This window comes from Phocoena sinus, chromosome 3, assembly GCF_008692025.1.
Source record: "Phocoena sinus isolate mPhoSin1 chromosome 3, mPhoSin1.pri, whole genome shotgun sequence".
In the NCBI taxonomy this organism is placed as follows: domain Eukaryota; kingdom Metazoa; phylum Chordata; class Mammalia; order Artiodactyla; family Phocoenidae; genus Phocoena; species Phocoena sinus.
This window is the reverse complement of record NC_045765.1, coordinates 7,975,944-7,999,478: the sequence shown is the minus strand read 5'-3', so window position 1 is coordinate 7,999,478 and position 23,535 is coordinate 7,975,944. Positions and strand designations below refer to the sequence as shown.

The 23,535-nt window shown below is 56.5% G+C and overlaps 3 protein-coding genes across 14 annotated transcripts; 1 reads left to right on the top strand and 2 right to left on the bottom strand.

Moving 5' to 3' along the window:
• Positions 1–4,771: 4,771 nt before the first annotated feature.
• Positions 4,772–12,984, bottom strand: PLPPR2 (phospholipid phosphatase related 2). 11 transcript variants are annotated; one of them, XM_032628267.1, is made up of 10 exons: positions 12,759–12,984; positions 11,367–11,487; positions 10,426–10,505; positions 9,713–9,901; positions 9,451–9,586; positions 8,357–8,580; positions 7,284–7,460; positions 6,624–6,746; positions 6,255–6,333; positions 4,772–6,128 (listed from the first exon to the last, which is right to left on the bottom strand). In XM_032628267.1, exons 1-10 carry the CDS (start codon positions 12,951–12,953, stop codon positions 5,785–5,787), a joined length of 1,668 nt encoding a protein of 555 aa, XP_032484158.1. In that variant the 5' UTR covers positions 12,954–12,984; the 3' UTR covers positions 4,772–5,784. The 11 variants fall into 11 exon arrangements, with proteins under 11 accessions (XP_032484158.1, XP_032484159.1, XP_032484156.1 ...); XM_032628268.1 differs by having other exon boundaries at positions 4,774–6,128; positions 8,357–8,628; positions 9,713–9,826; XM_032628265.1 differs by having other exon boundaries at positions 4,775–6,128; positions 8,357–8,628.
• An 822-nt stretch (positions 12,985–13,806) lies between these two features.
• On the bottom strand, positions 13,807–19,873 carry CCDC159 (coiled-coil domain containing 159). Its single transcript, XM_032628278.1, is given in 9 exon segments — positions 13,807–14,082; positions 14,436–14,522; positions 14,751–14,872; positions 15,203–15,279; positions 15,360–15,427; positions 16,029–16,224; positions 16,417–16,495; positions 16,584–16,667; positions 19,801–19,873. Coding segments are annotated over 9 exon segments (972 nt in total). The 5' UTR covers positions 19,819–19,873; the 3' UTR covers positions 13,807–13,841.
• Positions 19,874–20,120: 247 nt separating this feature from the next.
• Positions 20,121–22,602, top strand: TMEM205 (transmembrane protein 205). Of its 2 annotated transcripts, none has more exons than XM_032627545.1 (4): positions 20,121–20,206; positions 20,836–20,944; positions 21,050–21,213; positions 22,234–22,602. In XM_032627545.1, the coding sequence occupies exons 2-4, from the start codon at positions 20,845–20,847 to the stop codon at positions 22,537–22,539; spliced, it is 570 nt and encodes a 189-aa protein (XP_032483436.1). In that variant the 5' UTR covers positions 20,121–20,206; positions 20,836–20,844; the 3' UTR covers positions 22,540–22,602. The 2 variants fall into 2 exon arrangements, with proteins under 2 accessions (XP_032483436.1, XP_032483437.1); XM_032627546.1 differs by lacking the exon at positions 20,121–20,206 and adding an exon at positions 20,224–20,353.
• The last annotated feature ends 933 nt before the right edge of the window (positions 22,603–23,535 follow it).

The following is a 23,535-nucleotide window of genomic DNA, read 5'->3' as shown; positions in this document are numbered from 1 at the left end:
CACCCAGACTTCTCCCCAGAGCTGCCACTCACGCCCTTGTTGCCCTGGCAACTCTGTCTCCTGGTAACTTCAAAGTGGTGCTGTTGCCAGGAGACCCAGGGGCAGGGCCGAACTGAGATTTCCAGGGCTTTCTCTCTCCCTCTGGGGCCAGAACACAGCTCCACAACATCCCCCAATACACCCACTCACAAAGCCGGGTACCCCCACATCCCTCTACAAATACATAGACACACACACACACACACACACACACACACACACACACATGGCATCTCTGCATATATATTCACTTCCAGAATCCCTATCACTCTCATGCTCACAGCCATGTCCTATCCTGACACAACGCATCCCATACACACTCTTTCCCACATTCATGCCCCCACACCCTTTCCTTTGCACGCATACAAAAACACACTCTGATATAACCATACCATTGTCACCACACACACACACACACACACACACACACACACACGAGGCATGCTGTTACATTCCCCTGTCAAATGCACAACCTCAGCCCCATGGTTCACCTTACTTTGCAACACTCTAAATACACAAGCACCCAGTAGTGACACCCGAATCACACAGTTCCACACAGTTATATACATGGGAGTATGCCCAACACAGCCCCATTTCAAGTCCTTTGCGCTTGCTGTTCCATTGCCTAGAGCACTCAGCTCCCAGATATCTATCCCTAGTTGTTTTCATTCCATTCAGATCTCTGCTCAAATATCACCTACTTAGGCTTTCCCTGACCACTTGTGTAAAGTCACACACCCTTCACTCTTTTTTTTTTTTTTTTTTTTTGTGGTACGCGGGCCTCTCACTGTTGAGGCCTCTCCCGTTGCGGAGCACAGGCTCCAGACGTGCAGGCTCAGCGGCCATGGCTCATGGGCCTAGCCGCTCTGCGGCACGTGGGATCTTCCTGGACCGGGGCACGAACCCATGTCCCCTGCATCAGCAGGCAGACTCTCAACCACTGCACCACCAGGGAAGCCCCACCCTTCACTCTTTAATTGCTTATTCATCTGTATTTCTCTTCAAATCACTTCCAACCTTATGTATTTATTTTATTGCCTCTCTCCCCACGAGTATGTCAGCTCCACCAGGGTAGGGTCCCTCTTTCTTTCACTACTGGTCCCCAGCTCCTAGAACAGTACCTGGCGCAGAGTAGGTGCTCCTAAATGTAGCTGAGTGAGTATGAGTATATAGTCAGAGATGCAGACATTAGGTGTATCTCTCATGCACACGGTACTTCTTTCCCTCCCTTCTTAGGATCCCATCTTCATGTCCTGACAGAAGGACTCTTACCGTAGAGGGGCTCCCTGGAGGAGGCAGGACCGCAGGGTGAGGGAACAGGGAGGTGGAGAGCTCAGGGTCAGTCTGTGTTCCTCCCTGGTTTATCAGCATCCTCAAGTGATTAGTTCATTCGTTTGGCAAACACTTATTGAGCACCTACTTTGTGCCCGGCCCTGACCTAGGAGGCACAGGTGTTCAGCGGTGAACAGACAACAAAATCTCTGTCCTGGTGGAACTGACATCCTAGCGAGGGAGGAGATAATGAAGAGTTTAAATAGTCTATGGGCAGATGATAAGTGTGTGCAAAAAAAGAAAAAAAAGTTTGCACAGGGAAGGGAAGGGCCAATTGTTTGTTTGGTTTTTGCAATTTTGAATAGGGTGGTAGGGGCAGGCCTCCCTGAGAAGGTAATACTTGAGGAAAGGCTTGAAGGAGTTGAGAGAGGGAACTGTGTAGCTATGTAGGGGAAGAGCATTCCAGGTGGAGGCTCCTTCAAGTGCAAAGGCCTGGGGGCACTGGGAGAACTTTGGTTTTTACATAGAGTGCCATGAAGAGCCAACAGAGGGTTTGAGCACAAGAGGGTCATGGTCTAACTTACATTATAAGTCAGAGCTCAGTTTTTAAAATAAATTTATTTATTTATTTTTGGCTGCATTGGATCTTCTTTGCTGTGTGCGGGCTTTCTCTAGCTTAGGTGAGCAGCGGCCACTCTTTGTTGCAGTGAGTAGGGTTCTCACTGCAGTGGCTTCTCGTAGCGGAGCATGGGCTCTAGGCACGTGGGGTCAGTAGTTGCAGTGCGTGGGCTCTAGAGTACAGGCTCCGTAGTTGTGGTGAACGGGCTTAGTTGCTCCGCGGCATGTGGAATCTTCCTGGACCAGGGCTTGAATACATGTCCCCTGCACTGGCAGGTGGATTCTTAACCAGTGAGCCACCAGGGAAGCCCGGAGCTCAGTTTTGATCGAGTTGAGCTTGAGAGGCTGTGAGACTTACTGGGGCATGTTGAGAAGGCTTTTTTTTTTTTTAATTAGAGGATTTTTTAAAATAAATTTATTTATTTTATTTATTTATTTTTGGCTGCATTGGGTCTTCGTTGCTGCACGCAGGCTTTCTCTAGTTGCAGTGAGCAGGGACTACTCTTCGTTGCATTTCGCAGGCTTCTCATTGTGGTGGCTTCTCTTGTTGCAGAGCATGGGCTCTAGGTGCGCGGGCTTCAGTAGTTGTGGCACACGGGCTCAGTAGTTGTGGCTCGCAGGCTTTAGAGCGCAGGCTCAGTAGTTGTGGCACACGGGCTTAGTTGCTCTGCGGCATGTGGGATCTTCCCGGACCAGGGCTTGAACCCGCGCCTCCTGCAGTGGAAGCACGGAGTCTTAACCACTGGACCACCGGGGAAGCCCTCAAGAAGCCTTTTGAATAAGCAAGCAGATTTTAGTCTGGATTTTCTTTCTTTTTTAAAAAAATTTTTATTTGTTTATTTTGGCTGTACTGGGTCTTAGTTGCAGCACGCGGGATCTTCGTTGTGGCATGTGGAATCTTTAGTTGTGGCATGTGGACTTCTTAGTTGCTGCGTGCATGCAGGATCTAATTCCCCTACCAGGGATCGAACCCGACCTCCCTGCATTGGGAGCATGGAGTCTTACCCACTGGACCACCAGGGAAGTCCCTTAGTCTGAACTTTCTACCTAAAATTAACACCCCCCTGGGATGGGGGTGTGTGCAAGGCCAGGGCTGCTGTCTCCAGCCTCTCTAGCGGGCCCAGACACTTCTTTGTGTCTGGCAGCCCCGCCTTTACCCTTTCTTGGCCTCCGCTTAACATCAGGACCACGGACAGCGCCAACCGGGTTGCGGTAGGGCGCTGTCCATTGTGCTGAAGTTTTGCTTCTTTCCTGCCCGCATGGAGGCAGCTGTACGTCTGGAGGGACCACGGGCCTCAGGGGTGCAAGCCCTGGAAACAGAAGCTCTGGGCGGTGAAGCAGGGGGCTCCATGATTCTGTTCCTCCTCTGCCTGCAGCCCTCCATGCGTCCAACTCATTCCCTGCAGCCCTCAATCCACCCCACCACCTCCTCCCCCTCCGTCTCCCTGTCGCCTTCTCAGCTCCAACCGCACAGGTGTCCTCACTGTTGCCCGAACGCAGCCGGCACGTTGCCACTTCAGGGTCCTCATTCTTGCTGTTCCCTCTGCCTGGAACGCTCCCCTTGCTCCATACTGTGGATACTTGCATGGCTCCCTTCCCTCCCTCCTTCACACCTCATCTCCAGTGCCAACTCCTCAGAAAGAACTTCCCTGACCACCCTCTTTAAATTGCAAGCTGTGTCCCCATCCCAGAGTTGTCCCATTGTCTTCTCTAGCTTGAGTTTTCTCTGTCACTTATCATTCTAACATATCAGCGATCTCAATCCCTGACCTAAATCCTTGATCCTACAGTTTAGAATTCAGAATTTTTCAGATTTTCAAAAGGTACTACGGTGTAAATACTATGCACTGAATAACACTCCTAGTTGGACCTGGGATAACATTGTAAGTCGAACACTTTATCTGCAGCAAGACGTAAGAATAGTCACATAAAGTTAAATAAAGAAAAGCTATAATAACCTATGTCAGTTCAGGTCAGGTTTTGCCACAAATGAGAAACAAATTTTGGTTTCCAGACGTTCTTGAAATTTGGAATTGTGGTTTTGTGTATAGCTTATTCATCTTGTTTATTGTCTCTCAGGTGTTAGGAAGTGAGCTCCATGAGGGCAGGATTTTGTGTCTGTTCTGCTCACTGCTACAGCCCCTGTACCTAACTAAACAGCACCTGGCACTCAGGTGTGGGGGGTGCTCCACAGTGTTCACTGAATGAATAAATGGATGGATGGATGAATAGGCGAGAAAGAAAGGAAAGCACACTCCCCTTTCCTGGTTTCTGGATGACTCCGTACCCTGAATGGCCTGTCTGAAGTCCCTATGAGCCACAGCGTGTGGGGGGGGGGGGGGGTGGTCTGTGGCTCCGTGTCCCTCCTACCTTCCCTGGTCTCTGCTGGGTCCTCAGGGATTGGTTCTCAGCAGAACCTCATAATCAGAACCCCTGCTCAAATCCATGTAGTCAGGGATTCAGCTTGGAGGTTCCTACAGCCTCCAGCATCCCCTTCTATTAGAACCCTTAGGGTCCCCTCACCCGATTCCCTGTGCCCTCTGCACCCTGGCCGTGGTCAGAAACAGGCCAGCTGCCTGGGGGAGGCAGTCATTATGAGGCCCCTCACCGTGTGTTTGTGTGCCTTACATGCGGCTTGTAGGGCTGTTCGAATTTGACATGAAGAAACAAGGGCACAGAGAGGTTAATTAACTTTCCTGAGGCCACACAGCCAGGAAATGCTGAGCCAGGATTTAAAGCCAAGTCACGGACCCCACAGCCCCATGCTGCCTCTCCACAATCGCCCTGTGACAATAGTCACACCCAGCCTCACTGACACCTGGACCCAAAATTAAAGTCCTCCACACCCTGCCACCTGGGGGAGGAAGGCAGGTGGCCAAACTTCTGTTACAAACAGGTCTTTATTAAAGATGAGGAGGGGATAGGAAAAGGGGGGCAGTGTCTCCCCTGCCCACTGCCTTTGGCTGCCTGGGGTGGGGAGCCGTCTTTGCTCCACCTGTGCCCCTATGATGGCACATCTGTACGAGGCTGAGGCATGGGGGGCAGTGTGAAGAACGGGGGGGTTCTAAGAAAAAAAAACTCCTTCCCCACAGCCCTAATAAATAACAGAAGAGTTTGGGGTGACCTGGGCACAGGCAAGGAAGGATGCAGCACCCTGAACCCCAAAGCCTCTGAAGTGGGGCAAGCCCTGCATAAGTTGGGAGTTAGGAGGGACTGGGTGAGAGACTGCATATGAGGGAGGGGCTGAGAGAGGAAGGGGTACCCCAAGGACCCTGCCACGGGGGAGCCTGCCCCCCACCCTCCAGTTGGACTCTCTGATTCTGAGGAGAGAGGACCCGATGACAAAAGATGACCCCATCTCCCTCCTCTCCTTTGCACATGCTTAGACATGGGCGGTCCCCCATTGACTGGAATCATACCCACCCACCCTAGAAATTCTGAGAACCAAGGACTCCTATTCATTGTTCAGACGCTGAACACTGGCTAGAGTTGCCCTCTTGCCTGAGGATTCTAAGAAATGATGGGGAGGCTCCTATTGGCTGGAGTAAACTCCTTTTGGCCAGAATTCTGAGAACTGGGGGGCTCCCATTGGCTAGGCAATGGCCAGTGGAGTCAGGCTTTGGCCCTTAAAAGGGCAATCCTAGGAGGCAAGGACCCATCTCCCAATTATGCCCACTTGGATGTCCCAGAGGGCAAGAGAGGCAGGGGGTCCCCTAGATGTCCTTCCAGCCATGCTCTGATGTCTGGGCTTGGCTGGTTTGGGGACAAGGGCTTTGGCACTCACACAGCACACGCACACACACGCGTGGCAGGGAAGAAATGGGGACTGGGCAGATTCTGGGTGGGTGTTGGGCCTCACAGCAGGTGGTCACGGCTGGCAAACAGGTAAGGGCTGAAGTTGTCCCGGTGGAAGGGGGAGGGATAGAGTCCACTAAGGGTGTACAGGTCCCGCAGCAGGGGTGTGGGCAGCAGCAGCTTCCGGCCACGGCCACCACCCCCGCCTGGCCCCCCAGGCCCAGGGGAGGAGGGCGAGGGGCCCTGGCTGGGGGTTGGTGTGGGTAGGGGCAGGGGCAGAGGCAAGGGTGTTGGCTCAGACCTCAATCGAGGGCGGGGCACACGGGGTGATGAACACATGGCTGGAGCCCTGGAGGACACGCAGCTGGGGATCAGGTGGCCACGGTGGGCGCAGTTCTGCGGCTCTAGGGATCAGAAGTCAGGGGGTTAGAAAGCTTGGGAGGGGTCATGAGAGCACAGGTGAGACCTCTGTGGCAGTGATCGCCATCTGGAAGTCCCCCCGTTTATCCTCCCACTCCCTCGACACTCACTGGATGGGGTGAGCCGTGCCGGTGTCGAATGCGGCCTGCAGGCCTCGGGTTCCTGAGACAAAGAGGCAGAGGGAAGGGGCTAGCGGCCCCCTGGGCCCCACTGGCCAGAGCCACAAGGGGCTCATCGGGCAGAGAGCCCAATGGAAAAGACAAGTTTTCAGGATTAACCATGTTCCCTTGGGAGGGAGGGGGTGGCCCGCCCTTGCATCCTGTGGGACGGTCCCCCCAGGACCTAGGTCCACAGAGGTGAGTGATCCCTCTACCTCTCCATGGCCCTGAGACCCCCACTGCCTGCCTGACTTCCTGCCTCCTTTGTCCTCCTCCACCCACCACCCTCTCCAGCCGGGAGCAGCCCCCGGCCCCCCTTACCTGGGCCACACTTAACTTTTCGAGGCGGCTGTCCATGGTGGGGGTTTGGCCCAGGTCCTCCCAAGGGGAGAGCCTTCGGCCAGAGGGTGGCCGGCTCTGGAAGTTGTGCACGACACAGGTGACCTGTGACAGAGGGAGGGGCACGCTGAGGCCTGAGGCCAATAAAGTAAATTACCATCCCCATTTTTCAGATAAGGATACTGAGGCCCAGGATTTCAAAAACAGCTAACACTTTTATGGTGCTTACTATGTGCCAAACACTGCTCTTTCCACTTTACTAAGAGATAGGTACTATTATTACTTATTCCACATGGGGAGGCAGGTAAGGCCGAGTTGTGTAAGAGGATCTGATCCTGTCCTTATTTAAACCTTTGGTATTTTGGACATTATGGGTTTTTGCATTAATTTTGATTTTTAAAAATGTTTCACTACAATATTATTTATCTTGTTTACTGAGTGTTTTGGCTCCTCCTTAAATTTTGTGCTCAAAGCGAGGGCCTCACTCGCCTTACCTTGGTCCCAGTCCCGTTATCCCAGTTCACAGATGAGAATGTCCAAGCTAGGTAAGGTTAAGGGACTTGCCCAAGGTACAGAGTCCACACCCTTCACCATCATGCAGTCCTGCCTCTTGAGTCAGGGATGGATGGCAAGGGGGCTCACCAGAAAGGTGGCGATCGCCGCCCCTGTCAGGAAGCCGGCCAGCACGTCAGACCAGTGGTTGCGGTACTCAGCCACGCGGACCACGCCCACCAGGAAGGCGGGGCACAGCAGAGCCAGGCAGAGTGAGGGTTTGACCAGGCGGGAGCCCTTCACGCGGAACACGAGCGTCACGTACATCTGCAGGAGCCGGATGGGTCAGAGGACACATGGCAGCAGCAGTTCCCAAACCCAAGCGGACACTACATTCAGGGATAGGGGGTGTGGCCAGAATCCTGAGAAGCCGCAATGGGACTGGAGGCACCAGCCAGGGGCTCCAGGGAACAGAGCCCGGGGGACAGGAGTTCAGGGGATGGAGTCATGGACCCCCAGTGGGCCTTTGCAGGGATGGGGGTGTGTGTGGCCTGAGCACCAAAGAGCAGTGGATAGGGTCTGGGGCCCAGGTCTCTGGGGGACCTGGGCCCCAGGTCCAGGTGGGATGGGGAAGGATGCTTGCTGGCTTAGGGTGTGGCCACAAAGTCAGAGGGTGGAGTCAGGGCTCAAGTGACAGGTCCAGGAGCTCCAGGAGGTGGAGTCCCCAAACCCCTGGGGACCACTGACAGGGTTAGAAGCACAGTCCCCAGTGCCAGAAAAAGGAGTCAGAGCAACAGAGGGTGCGACCAGGGAAAGACAGGGGAAGAGTCAGGAAGTTCTAGTGAAGTCGAGTCAGGAGCGTGGCCAGGCCAATAAAGGACGAGGACAAACTGGAGGGCAAGGGCTCCAGGGGATGGAGTTGAAAGCCCATTACCGAGTCACCCAGCCAATATCCAGGACCTGTAGCATGGCGGAGACTTGGCCAGGCTTCAGGGTGCTGAGCCAATAGCCTCCTTTGGGTGTGGCATTAGTGGGTCAGGAGGCGTGGCCAGGGCCCAAGGGGGCGTGGCCAGGGTCCAAGGGGAGGAGTGGGAGCCTCCGCCCTAGGGATGGTGTCACAGTGATGCGTGGCCTCACTCGGGGAGGGATTGGAGGCTCCAGCCCAGACGGTCTCCTGCCCGCTGGCCGCCCCCTTACTGCCGTGCCCCCGTTTCGGCGCTCACCGCTGTGTAGGCGACGGCGTAGGCGCAAAGGGCAGCGTCCTTGCAGGGGAAAGCGCGGCGCGCAGCGGCCACAAGGCTGGGGCTGCCAGCACAGGCACCCTGGTCAGTGACGAAACGGTTGGGCCCTGGCCGGTCCGGTGAGGGTGGCGGGCAGCCCAGGGCCGTATAGTTGGGGCGGCACACGGACAGGAAGTGCGGCGTCGGGTTGCCGGTCACCACCTGCCCTGCGTTGGCGAAGATGGTCGTGGTGAAGAGGCCGAAAGAGTAGACCCCTGGGGTGGGGTAGGAAAGGGGGTTCATGCCAGGGCCCAGCAGCCGTCCTCCTGTGAGCCCTCTTACGGCTCACATAGGCCCCTGTCTCCTTGTTCCTGTGACTGACATTAAAGCACAGCTGGGACTCCCCCTAACACCACACCCCATAATAGCTGGGCCATGTTCCTCTTCCCTTGGGACCACCATGATGGCATTCTGGGCCTCTGGCCTCTGTCCCTCTGGGATTACCAATATGCCAGGAGTGGGCCCTCCTCTGGAATCCATTATAGCTGGACTAGGACCCCTCAACAGCACTACATCAGGATTGGGCCCATGCCAGGGACCTCCTAGGACCACCGTGATGGCATTTCTGGGGCTCCTATACCTGCCCCTGGACTCGCTATTGCTGAGCTGAGCACTTTTCTCCTGGAGCACCACTCAGCCAGGGCTGGATCTCCAGCCCTCTGCCACAGGGACCACCATTTTGGATGAGCTCTGCCCTACCCCAAGGCCACCAACTATGGCTGGGACCATATTCAAAGTGCAGCCAGTGTTCTCATCTCTCTGCCCCCAGGGCCCCCTGGTGTCTGTCCTGTGCTTTTTCTGCCTGAGACTCTCCTTGGGCAATTTGGGGCCCTCCTCTTATAGCTGTCATCAAGGTTGACTTAGGCCCCACCCATGTCTCTAGAACCTCCACCATGACTGACCTCAGACCCACATCCCTCTTTCCCCATGAAGTCACCATCATGGCAATTCTAGGCCTTCCGCCCCTGGAATTCTTATTATACCTGAGCCTGGCCCATAGCCGTTTTGCATGGCTGACCCCTGACCGAGTCACTCACCCAGGAAGCGGACTAGCCTCCGCAGCGGGGGACTGAAGCGGCAGCAGGCCCCAGACACGATGGTTCTCTCCCCAATGACTGGGATGGCTGACGGTGGTGCAGGGAAAAAGGCACGTGCCAGCTCCCCAAGCAGGATCTGTGGGCAAGACCGAGGCGTGGTCTTCCTGGCCTTCAAGCCCAGCTCTCCACCCATCTCCACCTGGCCCTCCTGCCTCCTGGAAGGCCCTTCCCACAGTCTGAGCCAGTTTACCCCCAGTCTTACCGTGAGGGTGGGCCCAGCGGTGACCAGGGCGTAGATGAGGGCCGGGGGTGCTCTGCTGGCAGCCTCAGGCCCTGGGTAGGGCTTGGCATAGGTACTGTCATAGCAGAAGAAGCCCTGGGTGTGCACGGGGAAGGTGTCCGTGAACTCCAGGCGGTAAGCAAGCAGGACCACGATGCCCAGCAGCACCGACTGCCGCCCAGCCAGGGTGGGGAGAGAGACAGAGTAAGAACAGAGAGGGTCAGGCCAGAGCTGGGCCACGGAGATGGAGACACAGAGATGGAGACAGAGACAAGGGGGAGAGATAGAGAGAGAGATGAAGAGGAGAGAGGAGATGGGACTGGGAAGAGGGAGAGAGGACAGGGCCAGAGCTCAGAGAGAGATAGTGGGTAGTGGAGGAACAAACCAACAGAGAAAGAAAAAATACTACTGATAGAAATACTAGAGCTACCACAGGTGTAACTCTTATTGTGGGCAGGGCATCATACTAAACCTCTTCCATGAATTAATCCATTTTACTTTCATAACAGTCCTAGGAGAGAGGGACTGTAATTATGCCCATTTGACAGATGAGGAAACAGGCTTGGGAGGGTAAGTGAGGTGCCCAGAGTCCCACAGTAATGATGGGCAGAGCTGGGTTGAATCCCGGATTGCCACTTCCGAAAGTGCCTCCTCCCCCTTGAGGGTCTGGGCAGGGGAGGTACTGTGCGCCTCACCTCCACAAAGACAAAGCAGGGAATGATGGAGAAACTCCTCTTCAGCTGAGGTCTCCCTCCCGCCATGGTGAAGGCCGGGCCTGTGGAGAAGGGGAGGGAGTGGCACTGCCAGGGTGGGGCCTAAGGGGAGGTTCAGGTCACCTGCTTGTGGAGTCTTCTGGCCACAACCTGGCCCCCATCCCTGGCCCCTCGGACTACAGCCAAGGAGCCCTGGCTCCGCCCCCTGAGCCTTCTGGCCACGCCTCTGCATATGCAGGTCTTGCCCTGCACCTGCCCCTGCCCCTGCCCATTGGAGGCACCAGCCTTGCCTGACACAACCTGCTCAGCTCAGCCTCTGCTGGGGTCCCCACAGATTGTATAGTGGTCTTCTCCCCCAACAGCCTACACAGGAGATTCTGACCCCATACCTTTTAGGAGGGCCTGGCCTCCTTAGCATGTGGGACCCATGCCCTTGGCCTTTAGCAGAGACTTCAGCTAATGTGGACCCCTCCCCCACAAAGAAGGGTCCTCACCCCCACTAGTTTTTAGGAGACCCCATACTCTTTCCCCATATGCTTTACAGGAGACCCCATGTTCCCTGTCACCCACCCCCACCAAGCCCCTCCCCCTATACCACTTCCCCCATGGCCCTCAGGGGCCTCCCTCTCCTGTTCCCATGGGCTGTGCCTGACTGGTTCGGGCTGATGGCCAGGCCCTCCTTCTCTCCCAGCTGCCTCTCCCTCTCTCCCTCCTTCCCCCTCCTCCCAGCCCGTCTGCTTTCCTGTATCAAGAGAGGGCTATCTCCCCCTCAATGTGCTCTCCCCTCCCCACAGTCTAACCTCAGTCCCCAGCACTGAGAGGCCAACGCAGTCACACCTGCTTGACCCATTCTCCCAGCCTAACCTCACCTGTGAAAGGGCCCTATGACTTCCTGCAGGCCGCTGCCACGCCCACAGACTCACAGCCACTCCTGGCGGCCAGCAGGGCAGGGATGGTCACCCCCATTGCACAGATTTGGAAACTGAGGCCCAGGCAGGTAAGGGTAGGCACTCTGGGTCCAGTGCCCCATCCACGTGGCTTGCTCTGCAATGTGACATGTAGGGGTGAGGGTCACCAGAGAGCCCAGAGGCCCAAGATGCCCACCTGGCCATGGCCCCCTCACCTTCTTAGAGACACAAACACACACCGGCACCCCCAGAGTACACAAGTCAGCCAGAGCTTCCATCCCAAACACCACACACACACACACCATCGCACAGCACTCATTCATCCCACCAACAAGGATCAAGGGCCTGCTGGGTTCCAGGCTCTGTGCTGGGTGCCAGCCTTGTGGTGAACAAGACAGGCTCGCTCATTCAGACAGGTGCCCAACACCCACTACACACATAGCTGCACACACACACACACCACAGTGTGCACACGGCCTGGCACAGACACCCACACAGATCAAACAAATGTCCCCCACACACGGTCACTGGGACACAACAGGAGGTCCTTCACACACCTCACAGCCTCACACCCAGCCCTCACTCCACCACCGTCAGGGACAGACTCGAGGCTGCCAACACACTTAAGAGCCACATCAAAAAAAAGAGAGTCACCACACACAGTGTGTGTGTGTGGGGGGGTCACAGAACTGGTCACAGCGTCACACCCCCAATTACAAGGCACAGGATGACACACATTAACAGTCTCTCATCCACACTGACAGTCCTAGGAGCGCCCTGTGCCATCCACAACCACAGCCACATGGCCACACGAGGGCACAGACATGGACCATGGCACAGACTCACACACAGAGCCACACAGGAAAGGCACATGATCACAGCCACACACTGGAACACAATAACGGCCCCACCACCACCATCAGAAGGAACACACAACAGCAGCCACACAGTGACAGTCACATGCACACAACCATACAGACACCGAGCCAGCCACACAATCACTGTGACAGCAGTCACACGGCCACTCAAAGGCGACCCCGACAACACAGCCACCACACACTCACCATCAGAGTGATACCCATGGCGACAGCCGCAAATGACAGCCACAGGAGACACAGTCACAGAGACACCACACAGACACCCCTGAAGCCACACAATCTCTCATACAGCCACACACTGACACATAACGACAACCACACGATCACCGTCAGCCTCACCAGGGTCGCCTCCCCATCTTCCCCTCCCCCAGCCCGGTCCCCAAGCCTCAGCTCGCAGCCTCCCCTCCCCCTCCCCGTGCTGGACCCGCAGGGGACCCGACCCACAGGAACCGAACCCTGGCCAGACAGACCGAGAGTCGGAAGCAGGCGAGAAGGGGTACGGGGGGCTCCCCAAGGCCCTCCCCCTCACCGGGTCTAGACTGCCGCCGCCTGAGCCCCGGATCCACCTAGACGGCCCCGGCGCGGCGGGACTGACAGACAGACGGCCGGCCAGAGAGCGAACGCAGAGATGGAGACGCCGTCGGCCGGCCGGGCCGCGCCGCGCCGCGCAGCGCAGACTCCGCGGCGGGGAGAGGGGCGGGGCCTCCGGGAGCATTATTTGCATAACCCGTGAGGCGGGGCCTCGCGGAGTCTCATTAGCGTGATCCGGGGCGGGGCCTCTGTTGCTCTTTGGGGCAGGGCGTTTTAGAATAGATTCGGGAGGGAACAAAGGTTGGAGGTTGGGAGGGAGGACCCTGGTGGGTGCTGAGAGGAAGAGGAGGGTGGGGTGTCAGAGCGTGACCCCGGGCCGAAACCCTGGGCGGAGATGAGAATGATCTCCCCACACACACCCTGGAGTGCTGCTCAACCCCCCTCACCCCTGAGGCTCGGGGCCCTAGGGTGGCGCCCTCAGGATATGGCGAGGCCGTCAAAGGAGTTCTGCAGCAGGTGCACAGCCGACCTGGGGGGAGATGGGGATCTTGGGGTCCCGGGGGACTCTGGACTGCTCAGAGCTGGGGCAGGGAGGCCATGGTGGCGGCAGGGGCGGAGATGAGTCCTGGGAGGAGAGGGACTCAGGTGGGTTCCAGGTTCCGGTGGTCGCTGCTTGATCTTATTAGGAGGAACGCAGGGCAGATGAAGGTCAGGGGCGTCAATTTCCCCGTTTGGGCAGTAGGGACAGCAGGCCAGATCGCCAAGGGCCTATCTGGCCACTCGTATCTAGACAGACTTACCCCTGACCTTGTCATATACTAAATCCAGCCTCACACTGTCCCCTGACCCTAGGCCCACATATCCCGAACAGTCCCTCCCCAAGACTGGGTAGTAAACTGTGGGGGTCACTCTGAGGCACAGGAAGCAGCCAGGAGCAGCAGTCCACAGGTGGAGGAGGGTCTCAGCTAGTTTATTTTCTCTATGGAGGGGTCTTCAGGGAGAGCAGTCCCAGCTGCTCAGGCTGTGGAGAAAGAGGGTGGGTCAGAGGCTGGCCTGGTCCAGGTGACCCCAGGGCTGGAGGTCAGGGAGCAGATGCCCAGGCTGGGAGTTGGAAGGGCGTGTACTTGGGGATTCCAGGGCAGGCCAGGAGGGGAAGGGTAGGTTGGGGCAGGGGAGTATCCACACCAGGTGGGAAGGAGCAGCTCTTGCTGAGTGGTGGCTGGGAAGGGTCCTGGTCTGAGTCTGAGTCCGAGTCCCAGGAGGGGCGTGGCGGGCTCAGGCATCGGTGCCCCTTATAGCCAGCAGGAGGGACAGGTGCAATCCTGGCACAAACCCTGAATGTGACCCTCGAGTGGCCTTTGAATATGGTGCCCTTGATATTATGTGATCCTTGATTATGTCCCTTGAATATGACCCAACATGACACCAAAGTATGACCTCGATGACACCTGAATTTTACACCACTGACCCTTAAAAAAGATCACAGTGACCCTGAGTGACCCCTGGATGAAACCTCCAGGGACTCTTTAATGTCACCCCAGAACATTATTTAATGTGACCCCAGAATAAGACCCAACAGACCCAACCACCCCCAACTATGGCCTCTGAACATGACCTCCATGTGTGAAGCTGGAGAATGAACCTCCCCCACCCCTGGAGTGCTGCTCAACCCCACTCACCCCTGAGGCTCGCAGCCCTGGGCCGGCCCCCTGAGTATATGGCGAGGCCACCAAAGGAGTTCTGCAGCAAGTGCACAGCGGACCTGTGGGGAGATGGGGATCTGGGGGCCCCGGGGGGGGACTCTGGACTGCTCAAAGCTGGGGCAGGGAGGCCATGGTGGGGGCAGGGGCAGAGATGAGTCCTGGGAGGAGAGGGAGATGTGGACTCAGGTGCGTTCCAGGTTCTGGTGGTTGCTGCTTTATCTGATTGGGAGGAGCACAGGGCAGATGAGGGTCAGGGGTCAGAGGTTAGAGTGGGAGCTGGGCATCACCATATGTCACCCAGCTCCTTCTGGAGGTCATCCCTCCAGGAGCCACTGCCTCCTGGTGGCAACTCCTCAGTCTCTAGCCAGTTGGATGTCTCATACCCATGCTGCTTCATTTTGGTCAGGACCTGAGGCCGGGGGAGATGGGAGGATAATAATAATAATGATGATGATGGTGAAACGTGTAATATAGCATTTATCACATTCCAGGCTGCCTTCAAAGTGCTTATCACTCAGTTAATGCAGCTACTTGGTCAGGTAGGGCTCTATTGTTACACCCATTATTCAGATGAGGAAACTGAGGCCCAGAGAGGGGAAGTGACTTGCCCACAGTTACACAGCATTAAGAAGCAGAGCTGAGATTTGAACCCAGGCCTTCTGGCTCCAGTCTGATGGTGGAGGCTGGCAGAGATCCCCATAACCCCAACTCACGCAAGGTCCCCGTGCTCTCTGCTCACCTTGCAGCACTTCACCTGTGTCTTTTGCATCTTCTGGATGTTCACCAGGTTCTCCGTAATCTCCTCTTCCTGCGCCTCTGTAGGGGGAGGGGACTCAGGTGGGCCAGAGCTGCAGAAGGACCCCCCGCCCTCCTGGTCATGGGCTTTGGGCACTCACATAGCTTTTGATAAATGAAGGTCACCTCGTCCCGCACCAGCTCCAGCTCCTCCCACAAGAACTTCTTGCTGAGGGGACAGTGCAGCCTCTGGCCTCCCGTTTCCTGACCTCCTGGCTTCCCATTTGCCCACCTGCCTCCCCAAAGCCTCCTCCACCTCCCATGTTTCTATCTGTTCAACTACCATCTCTCAGGCTCTGTCCCCTCCCCATACCTGCCTACCCACCTGTCCGCTCCTACTACTATTCCCCCACCTCCTACCCCTCCCTAGCCCCATGTCCTCTCCTTCTGACCTCCAGCCTCCCATTCCCTCAGCCCCCCATTGCCTGGCTTCCAGCTCCCCACCTTCTGCCCCCCCAGACCTCCAATACCCCCAGCCTCTGCCCCCCTCAACCTCCTCTACCCTCCAGCTTCCCATGCCACTCCCACCAGCTTTCTGATCCTCCAGCCTCCCTTTCCATCCCACCTCCTGTCTCCCCTATTTCTGGCCTCCCAGTCTCCCACACACCCCCACTGCCTCCTGCCTCCCCCATCCCCTCCTCTTGTCCCCCAAGACTTCCAAGGCCCCCCAGACTCCCTTACTCAGGCCCCTCCCATTTCCCCCATCCCACCTGTGGTTCCCTCTCCCTGGCCTGCCTTCCCTCCCTTCCCTCCCTCCTGGCAATACCCACCTGTCCCAGATCTCCTGAGCCAACAGCTGTAGACAGCGGGTGGTATGGGCCCGCTGCACCTCCTCGTTGTCATACAGGGTCTTCTGCAGCCCCTGCAGGCCTTTAGCCAGGGCCTCATATAGCTCCTGCCGTCCCTTCTCCACATCCCACTTGTGTCTCTCCTTGTCTGCCTGGCGGCTCGTGGGGCTCAGCATCTCTAGAGAGATGGTGGGACCTTGGCTGAGCCCCACCCACACCCTGAGCCCAGCTTTGAACCCAGCTTGCCCCCACCCTGACCAGACTCTGGTCCTGAACCCAGACACAGCCAACTTCTCTCACCCTGGCCTGACTCAGCTGACCCTGATAGGAGCAGCCTCCAGCCTTACCTTGACCTTTGGCCAGTTCTCACCTTCAAGCTGTTGGATCTTGATTTGCTGCAGGCAGCTGTCCTTCAACATGGTCACTGAGTGGTTTAGGAACTCGAAAGCCTGGAGGAAGAGGCCAGGCCTGGGGGTGAGAGCAGGGGTGGAGTAGGGGGGGGAAACAACTGCTGGGGGCGGAGCTGAGGTGGCTCACCTTGGTCTGGGCCTGTAGCTGACACCTGAGTGACTCCAGTTCACATCTCAGAAGCTTCTGGGATTCGGGAATCATCACGGTGGACTTAATTGTGAGTATAGGTGAGGGTCAGCCGAGGCTGGGAGGGGTTGGGGGCAGGGGCAAGGTCAGGGCAGAGGTCAGTAGAGGCTCAGGGTCTGGTTGAGGGGGGACAGGGCAAGAAGCTGCGGTAGGCTGAGGCGGAGGCAGAGGCAGGAGTAGGGGGTCAAGGTCAGGGACAGGGATGGTGGGCGAGGTCAGGGGTAAGGGTCAGCTGACAATGGGGCAGGGATGAGTGGGTAGCAACAGTGGGGGTCCGCTGAGGCTGGGGCAGAGGGTGGAGGTAGGAGCTGGCATGTCTCCCACCCACAGTCTTGTTGAGTGGGAAGGTTCTCACCTTGGGTTTTGGAAGAGCTAGTCTCCCAGGGGTTCTATGAAAGGTGGGCATGAGAGCAGTAATAATCTATCCCTGGTCTGCCTCCTTGCTCACCCCAACCCAGTGTGTGGGGGCCAGACATGATTTGGGTCTGCTGAGTTCTGGGTGTCCTAGACCCCCAAGTGCAGGCAAAGCTGCCTCCAGGCATACGCATGCACCCCACCGCCACCCCCACCCCCACCTCTGCCCCAGCCTGAAAACACTCAGAAGTGGATTTGTGTGGCAGGCCCATGGGCTGCCCCTGAGAGCATGCACCTTCAGAGCCACGTCTCTGGTTGCGCTCAGGGAATGGCCCTCCTCCTTAGGGGCATCAACAACGTCTGCAAGGAGCACCAGTAGCCACTGACGCACAACCACACGTGGTCATCAAAACACGACCACAGACGCGCAGCCTCAGACAGAGCCGTGCACACTAAGTCATAAGACCCAGGGCATGCACTCATGCCCATCTCAGACACACAACCACAGACACACAGGCCGTCACATCCAGAGACGATCACAAACAGGACCTCATTAAGACACACAATCGCACATCCGTTCCATTCATTCAAGACAGGCCTGCTGAGCACTGGGCGCTGTTCGGGGTGCTGAAGACAGAGGGTGTGAGGGGTCTCGAGGAGGACTCTGCCCCCACAGCTCCCTCCCTAAGCCCTGCAGCGGTAGATAGAGGTGCGGCAGGAAGGGGTTTCCCGGGTGCGGATGACCTTAGTGTTGCTGTGATGCCTCTTTGGAGAGTCCTGGTCATTACAGTGATTCTGTGAGTCTGAGTTGGGGAGGGACCCATGAGACTGAAGCCCCGAGTCTCTCCCTGGCCTCCAGGTTCCAATTGTCACTGTGTTTTCGGGTGCAGCCAGCTGCAAGGTCTCTGGCTCTGGGGTCCTGGACCAGTGAAATGTATATTCCAAGGTCTTTTCTGAGGAAGGGCCTGGGAGTGGGGTGTGTGGTGAAGGTTTCCGGAGAGCCAGCCCAGAGCACTCCAGCCCCTCCTGCTCTCCAGCCCCAGGGCAGCCGCTCAGCGAACCGCAGCACTTGTCACACTTGTCATTAGCAGGCAAACACACGTTGGAGGGTGACCGGAGGTGAGCAATAGGAAGGCACGGAGTAGTCAGGGTCCTGGGGTAGGCGGGCCAGAAGAGGGTTGCTTAGAGTAGGGGGGACAGAGGGCTGCACTGAGACCAGCTCCCAGGTCCTGACACTCTCATGCCCTCTCTGACACCCCAGAGAGGCCTCAGCCCTGAACACAGGCCTCTTATTTATGATAGGAGCCAAAGCTGGGTGAAAGATGATCCCAGCCCCAGGGGTTAGGATGGGCAGTGAGAAGGACCTAGAAGATCCCACAGGAGTCAGTGAGGTCTGAGACGAGCCTAAAAGAAAAAAAGATCTTAACATTGGGCCCTAAAGGAAGGACATCCCTGGCAGGAAACAGCGTGTGCAAAAACTTGGAAGTCTGCAACCAGGTGCTCTTTGCAGGTCAAGTCAGGGTGGCTGGAGGCAGGGTCCAAAAGGAAGCAGCAGGAGGTTAGCAGGGCCGTTCAAGCAAGGCAGGGCAAGCCAAGCCAGGGAACTGGCTCCCCAAGTAAATGGGAGACATAGAATGTGGGCAGGAGAGGCAGAGCATATCTATTTAATAAATGGTAGCTGAATGGGGTCCCAGGCCTGTACTAGGTGAGGCTGGAAACAGGAAAGAACTCAGTTCTGGGTCTCACAGCCACACCCCCTGTCCTTCCAGTGTAGTCAGGGCTGGCACAGCTGGAGAAACCTGGGGGAGGTCTGTCTGGAAAAACTTCCAGGTGAAGGGCAACTTGCCATGGGTCACAGTCAGCCAGAAAGGCCACAGTATACGCCTTTCTGTTCTTTTGTCCTTGTTGGGCCCTCTGGTATCTTTCCCCTAACCCAGTCCTCCTGGAAGACTCCTACATACCCTTCAAAACCCTACTCAGCATTGCCTCTGTAAAATCTTCCTTAATCCCTTTTTAAGCTCATATTTTCTGAGCATCTTGCTGAGTGCTGAGCACCACCCTAAGCCCTCATTGGGTGTTCACACCCACCCTGTGATGTAGGAGTTATTATTCTGCCTGAACTGTTCTAAGCTACCACTTCAAAAGTCACCGCCTCAGGGAGGTCCTCACTTCCAGAGGCAGTACAGCATGATGATTAAGCAAGGAGACCCTCCAGCTAGATGGCCCAGGTTCAAATCCTAGCTTTGCCCCTTCCCAGCTGTGCGATGTTGGAGGAGTTACTAAACCTCTCCATGCCTCATTGTCCCCAACTATAAAAATGGGATGTCATACTATCCACCTTACTGGGTTGTTGTGATTAAGTAAATTAATCCATGCCAGTGCCTGATATGCAGTAGTGGGAAGCTTAGTGTCTGTCCTTGAACATCACACTGAGGACTTGGGACTTGGGACTCATAGGAGCCCTGGGAGACTTGGAGGGGAAAGGCAAGATGCATTTCTGTCAGTTGCAGGCAGGCCCCCAGTCGAGCCCCCCCTCCCCTCCCCTCCCCTGCCCCTCCCCTCCCCTCCCCTGCCCCTCCCCTCCCCTCCCTTCCCCTCCCCTCCCCTCCCCTCCCCCTCCCCCTCCCACATCACCTGTTTTCCCTCAGTCCTTCCCGATAGAATTCTTGAAGGAACGGGGCGGGGTCATTTGCCTGGGCCCCGCCCGCCGGGGCCTTGAGTCCTGCGCCCCGCCCGCCGGGGCCTTAAATCCTGCGCTCGCCAAGCTCCCGATCCCCTTCCACCCCCACCTACCACACACCACCTGCTCCTGCTCTCCCATCAGGGACCGCGAAGCCAGTCCCCAGCTGTGACGCTGAAATTTGATCCCGTGGAGACACCATCCTATTAAAACGCGCGGAGCCCAAAAGTATAGTCACAGAGAGGGGTGTGGCTGGCATTTTAGCTCCGCCCCCGCCGATGCAGCCGAAGACCTCATTGGCGCCTTTCCGCTTCCGCAGATCTTAGGAGCCGCGGTGTAATTGGGTGAAATCCCGAGGAGTGGACGGGATTCCGTTCATCGATTAGTCAATATCTAAGAGGGCGGTACAGGAGGTACAGATCTCCGATCCGATTGGCTTCTGGCTTAGCTGGGAGGCGGGACGAATTCTTGGTCCCACGAGGGGAGGTGGCCGAGGAGGTCCGCGGCCACCGCGGAGCGCGAGAGTGAGGTACCAAGCCCAGACCGCCTGACCCCCTTAGATCCGGCCCCGGACTCTTGAGTGCTGCAGGTCGAGGCCCGGGTCCAGTGGTGGGGTCGGTGTCCTCGGGCCCGCCTGACCCCCTTAGATCCGGCCCCGGACTCTTGAGTGCTGCAGGTCGAGGCCCGGGTCCAGTGGTGGGGTCGGTGTCCTCGGGATGAGATTTAGGGTTTCTCAGGATTAGATGGCGTCTCCAGGAGGTGCTTTGGGAATCTTCATAGTGATACCTGGGATCCTGTCATGAAAAGAGTAGTCTTTGATATCAGAACTCAGTCCCTGGGGTGATATTTGGGAGTCACTGGGGTGATCTCTGAGGATCTAGGGCTTCGAGCTTGAGCTGCTGGGGCTGAAATTTGGGGGTCTCAGAGGTGGCATGGATGTTGGGGTCCAGAGAGCCTAAGATCTTGAGGGCTGACATTTGGAGAGATGGAGTCGGGGGACATCACAGAAGTGCTATGGGTCTTCCGCACCGCCATTCCTGGGCTACCATCCCTGGATCTCTGCTGGATAGACCATGACCCTGGCCTTGTGCAGGCTCACAGGGTCTGAAGGCCACAGGGCAAAGGTAAAACTCTGACCACCTGGTGCCTCCTTCCCAGGCCCGCAAGATGGAGGAAGGTGGGAACCCGGAAAGCCTGACTAAGGTGGTTCATCTACTGGTCTTGTCAGGGGCCTGGGGCATGCAAATGTGGGTGACCTTCGTCTCAGGTAGGGACCCTCGGCCTGGATATCATGAGTGCCTAAGGTGGGGACAGGGATGAGAGGGGGACTTGGAAGTGTCCTAACAGACATGTCGTCCCCTGCACCCCACAGGCTTCCTGCTTTTCCGAGGCCTTCCCCGGCATACCTTCGGCCTGGTGCAGAGCAAACTCTTCCCTTTCTACTTTCACATCTCCATGGGCTGTGCCTTCGTCAACCTCTGCATCTTGGCCTCACAGCGTGCCGGGGCTCAGCTCACATTCTGGGAGGCCAGCCAGGTATGACAGCTTGAGCTCCACTACCCTCTGGAGATTCATTCCCAGGACCACACTGAGCACCTATGGCTACACCTTTGTGAGAAGTAAAATGAAACCCCCCAAACTGCCCCTTCTTCCTGGTGTATACAAAGCTGGGTTCTGGATACCCTTGAGCAGTGCACAGCCTGTACAACCATCCCTGGCAGCCCTGACTATTCCGCAGTGTCTCTCTGCTGGCTGTTGCTCCCTCTCCTCCCCCTGGCTGGGCCTGCAGCCAAGCTGTGGTGACTCAGCTGGGCTGGGGCACTGACCCCAGCTCAGTGTTTAAAAACCAGCCTGACTGGGAATTTACAGTCCCCCACCCTCATCCACACATTTTTCCCAGCCACAAGGCAAGGAACTATCTGTGCATCTCATATTTCTCTATCTTGCCCTCCCCCTGCCCCCATTATGTCCCTCAGATGTGGGCAGGTGAGACCTGACAGGGGTTTCAATAATCCCACAGACACAGGAGGGATTATGGGTAATTGGAACTTCGAGGACTTTTAATTCACTCCCTCTGGACCCAGTGTCAGCTTCTAGGGTCTAGGCTGGGGCCACAAAGGAGATGGGCCCTCTCTTAGGCTCTCTATTTTGGGGAAATGAGGGGACAGTTATGGTGCTCTGTCCCAATTCAGGGAAGAGAGGCTCTGCCCTGAGATACCCTCAGTTTAGGGGAACAGAGGAAGGTAGGAGACAGGCTGTATTCTGGAAAGTTCCAGTCAGGGTATCAGAGGAGAGGAGGCTTAGGAGGTTTGGGGGAGAGAGAGGAGACAGTGGTAGAGAGAGGAGATAGTGGCAGAGCCTTTCCTTAGGAGCTGCAGGTTTCAGGGTATGAGAGCTGGAGCTCTGTTTGGGTTTGAGGTTGGAGTGGGGAGGCCTGGCTTTGACCCAATCCTGTCCCCCATTCCCCTCTGGGCTTTGAGGATGCAGAAGGACCCTCCCTAGGGCCCCTGCTGTCTCCCAGGCATGGCTCACCTTGTCCTCCTGCTGCCCTACCAGCTCTGCTTGCTGCTTCTGAGCCTCATGCTGGCCACCATCAACGCCCGCTGGCTGGAACCCCGCACCACGGCCGCCATGTGGGCCCTGCAGACCATGGAGAAGGAGCGGGGCCTGGGCGGGGAGGTGCTGGGCAGCCACCAGGGCTCAGACCCCTATCGTCAGCTGCGGGAGCAGGACCCCAAGTACAGTGCCCTCCGCCAGATCTTCTTCCGCTACCATGGCCTATCTTCCATTTGCAATCTGGGCTGCCTCCTGAGCAATGGGCTTCATCTTGTAGGCCTCGCCCTGGGCCTCAGGAGCCTCTAGCCCCCACTGACTCTCTGTCTCTGCTGGGGCCCCAAATGTCAATAAACACTTCTTTGGAAATGACTGCTGTCACTTTTCTCCAACTGGGAAGCAGCGGGAGGGGCAGGCAAGGGTAGAGCTGAGGGATTCCGTTTCCCCATTCATGTGGCATGATGATTTGGAGAGTTAGTTGTTGCAGCCCTTAAGCTCTTCCTATAATGGTGCCCATTTGTTGAGCACCCACTGTGTGCCAGGTGTGGCGCTAACCACTGCACAGATCATGTATTATTGTAACAACAGCTGGTTCTGATCCCTAGAGGACAATCATATTTTTCACCCCATTGACATCGGGGGTGGCCATGAGACTTGCTTTGGCCAGTGAAATGTGAGCAAAGTCATTTCCAAAGAGAAGTATACAAGCCAGTATGTGATTCGCCACATCTTCCCCTCATTGCAATGACCGGTGTGAGAGAAACAAACCTTGGATGTTAGATGCCATGATGACTATAGGGCAGCTTGTTACTGAGCATATGCCATCCCTTCCTGACTGATACACATCATCTCAGTTTGTCCACAACAGCCCTTAGAGGTGGCTAACATTGTTCCATGAAGCAATGGGAGCTCAGAAAAATTCAGCAAGTGGCTTCAGGCGCAGTTGTTGGGATTTGAAGCCCAACAAAGCCTGAACTGTGTTTTGTTTTGTGTTAAATTTTTGGCCACGCTTCATGGCATGTGGGATCTTAGTTCCCCAACCAGGGGATAGAACCTGTGCCCCCTGCAGTGGAATTACAGAATCGTAACCACTGGACCGCCAGGGAAGTCCCAAGCCTGAACTGTTATAACTGCAGATTCTCTTCTGTTGGCTTGAAGAAAAGTCTGGGACCTCAGCTGGGCCTGGTTGCCAAATTGTGTGGCCTCAGGCAAGTGTCTGTCCCTCTCTGATCTCCAGTTTCTTTATCTGTAACAGGCGGTGGTGGTGGGGGGGGGGGTCGTGGTGGGGGTGGTTAATTCTAAGGG

Coding starts and splice junctions, on each gene's coding strand:
- PLPPR2 (XM_032628265.1), bottom strand. CDS start 12,953: ATGCAAATAATGCTCCCGGAGGCCCCGCCCCTCTCCCCGCCGCGGAGT. Junction 11,488..12,758: donor GCGGCGGCAGTCTAGACCCG/GTGAGGGGGAGG, acceptor GTCACATTGCAG/AGCAAGCCACGTGGATGGGG. Junction 6,129..6,254: donor GGCACGGCTCACCCCATCCA/GTGAGTGTCGAG, acceptor TCTGATCCCTAG/AGCCGCAGAACTGCGCCCAC.
- TMEM205 (XM_032627545.1), top strand. CDS start 20,845: ATGGAGGAAGGTGGGAACCCGGAAAGCCTGACTAAGGTGGTTCATCTA. Junction 20,945..21,049: donor GTGGGTGACCTTCGTCTCAG/GTAGGGACCCTC, acceptor TGCACCCCACAG/GCTTCCTGCTTTTCCGAGGC. Junction 21,214..22,233: donor CATTCTGGGAGGCCAGCCAG/GTATGACAGCTT, acceptor CTGCCCTACCAG/CTCTGCTTGCTGCTTCTGAG.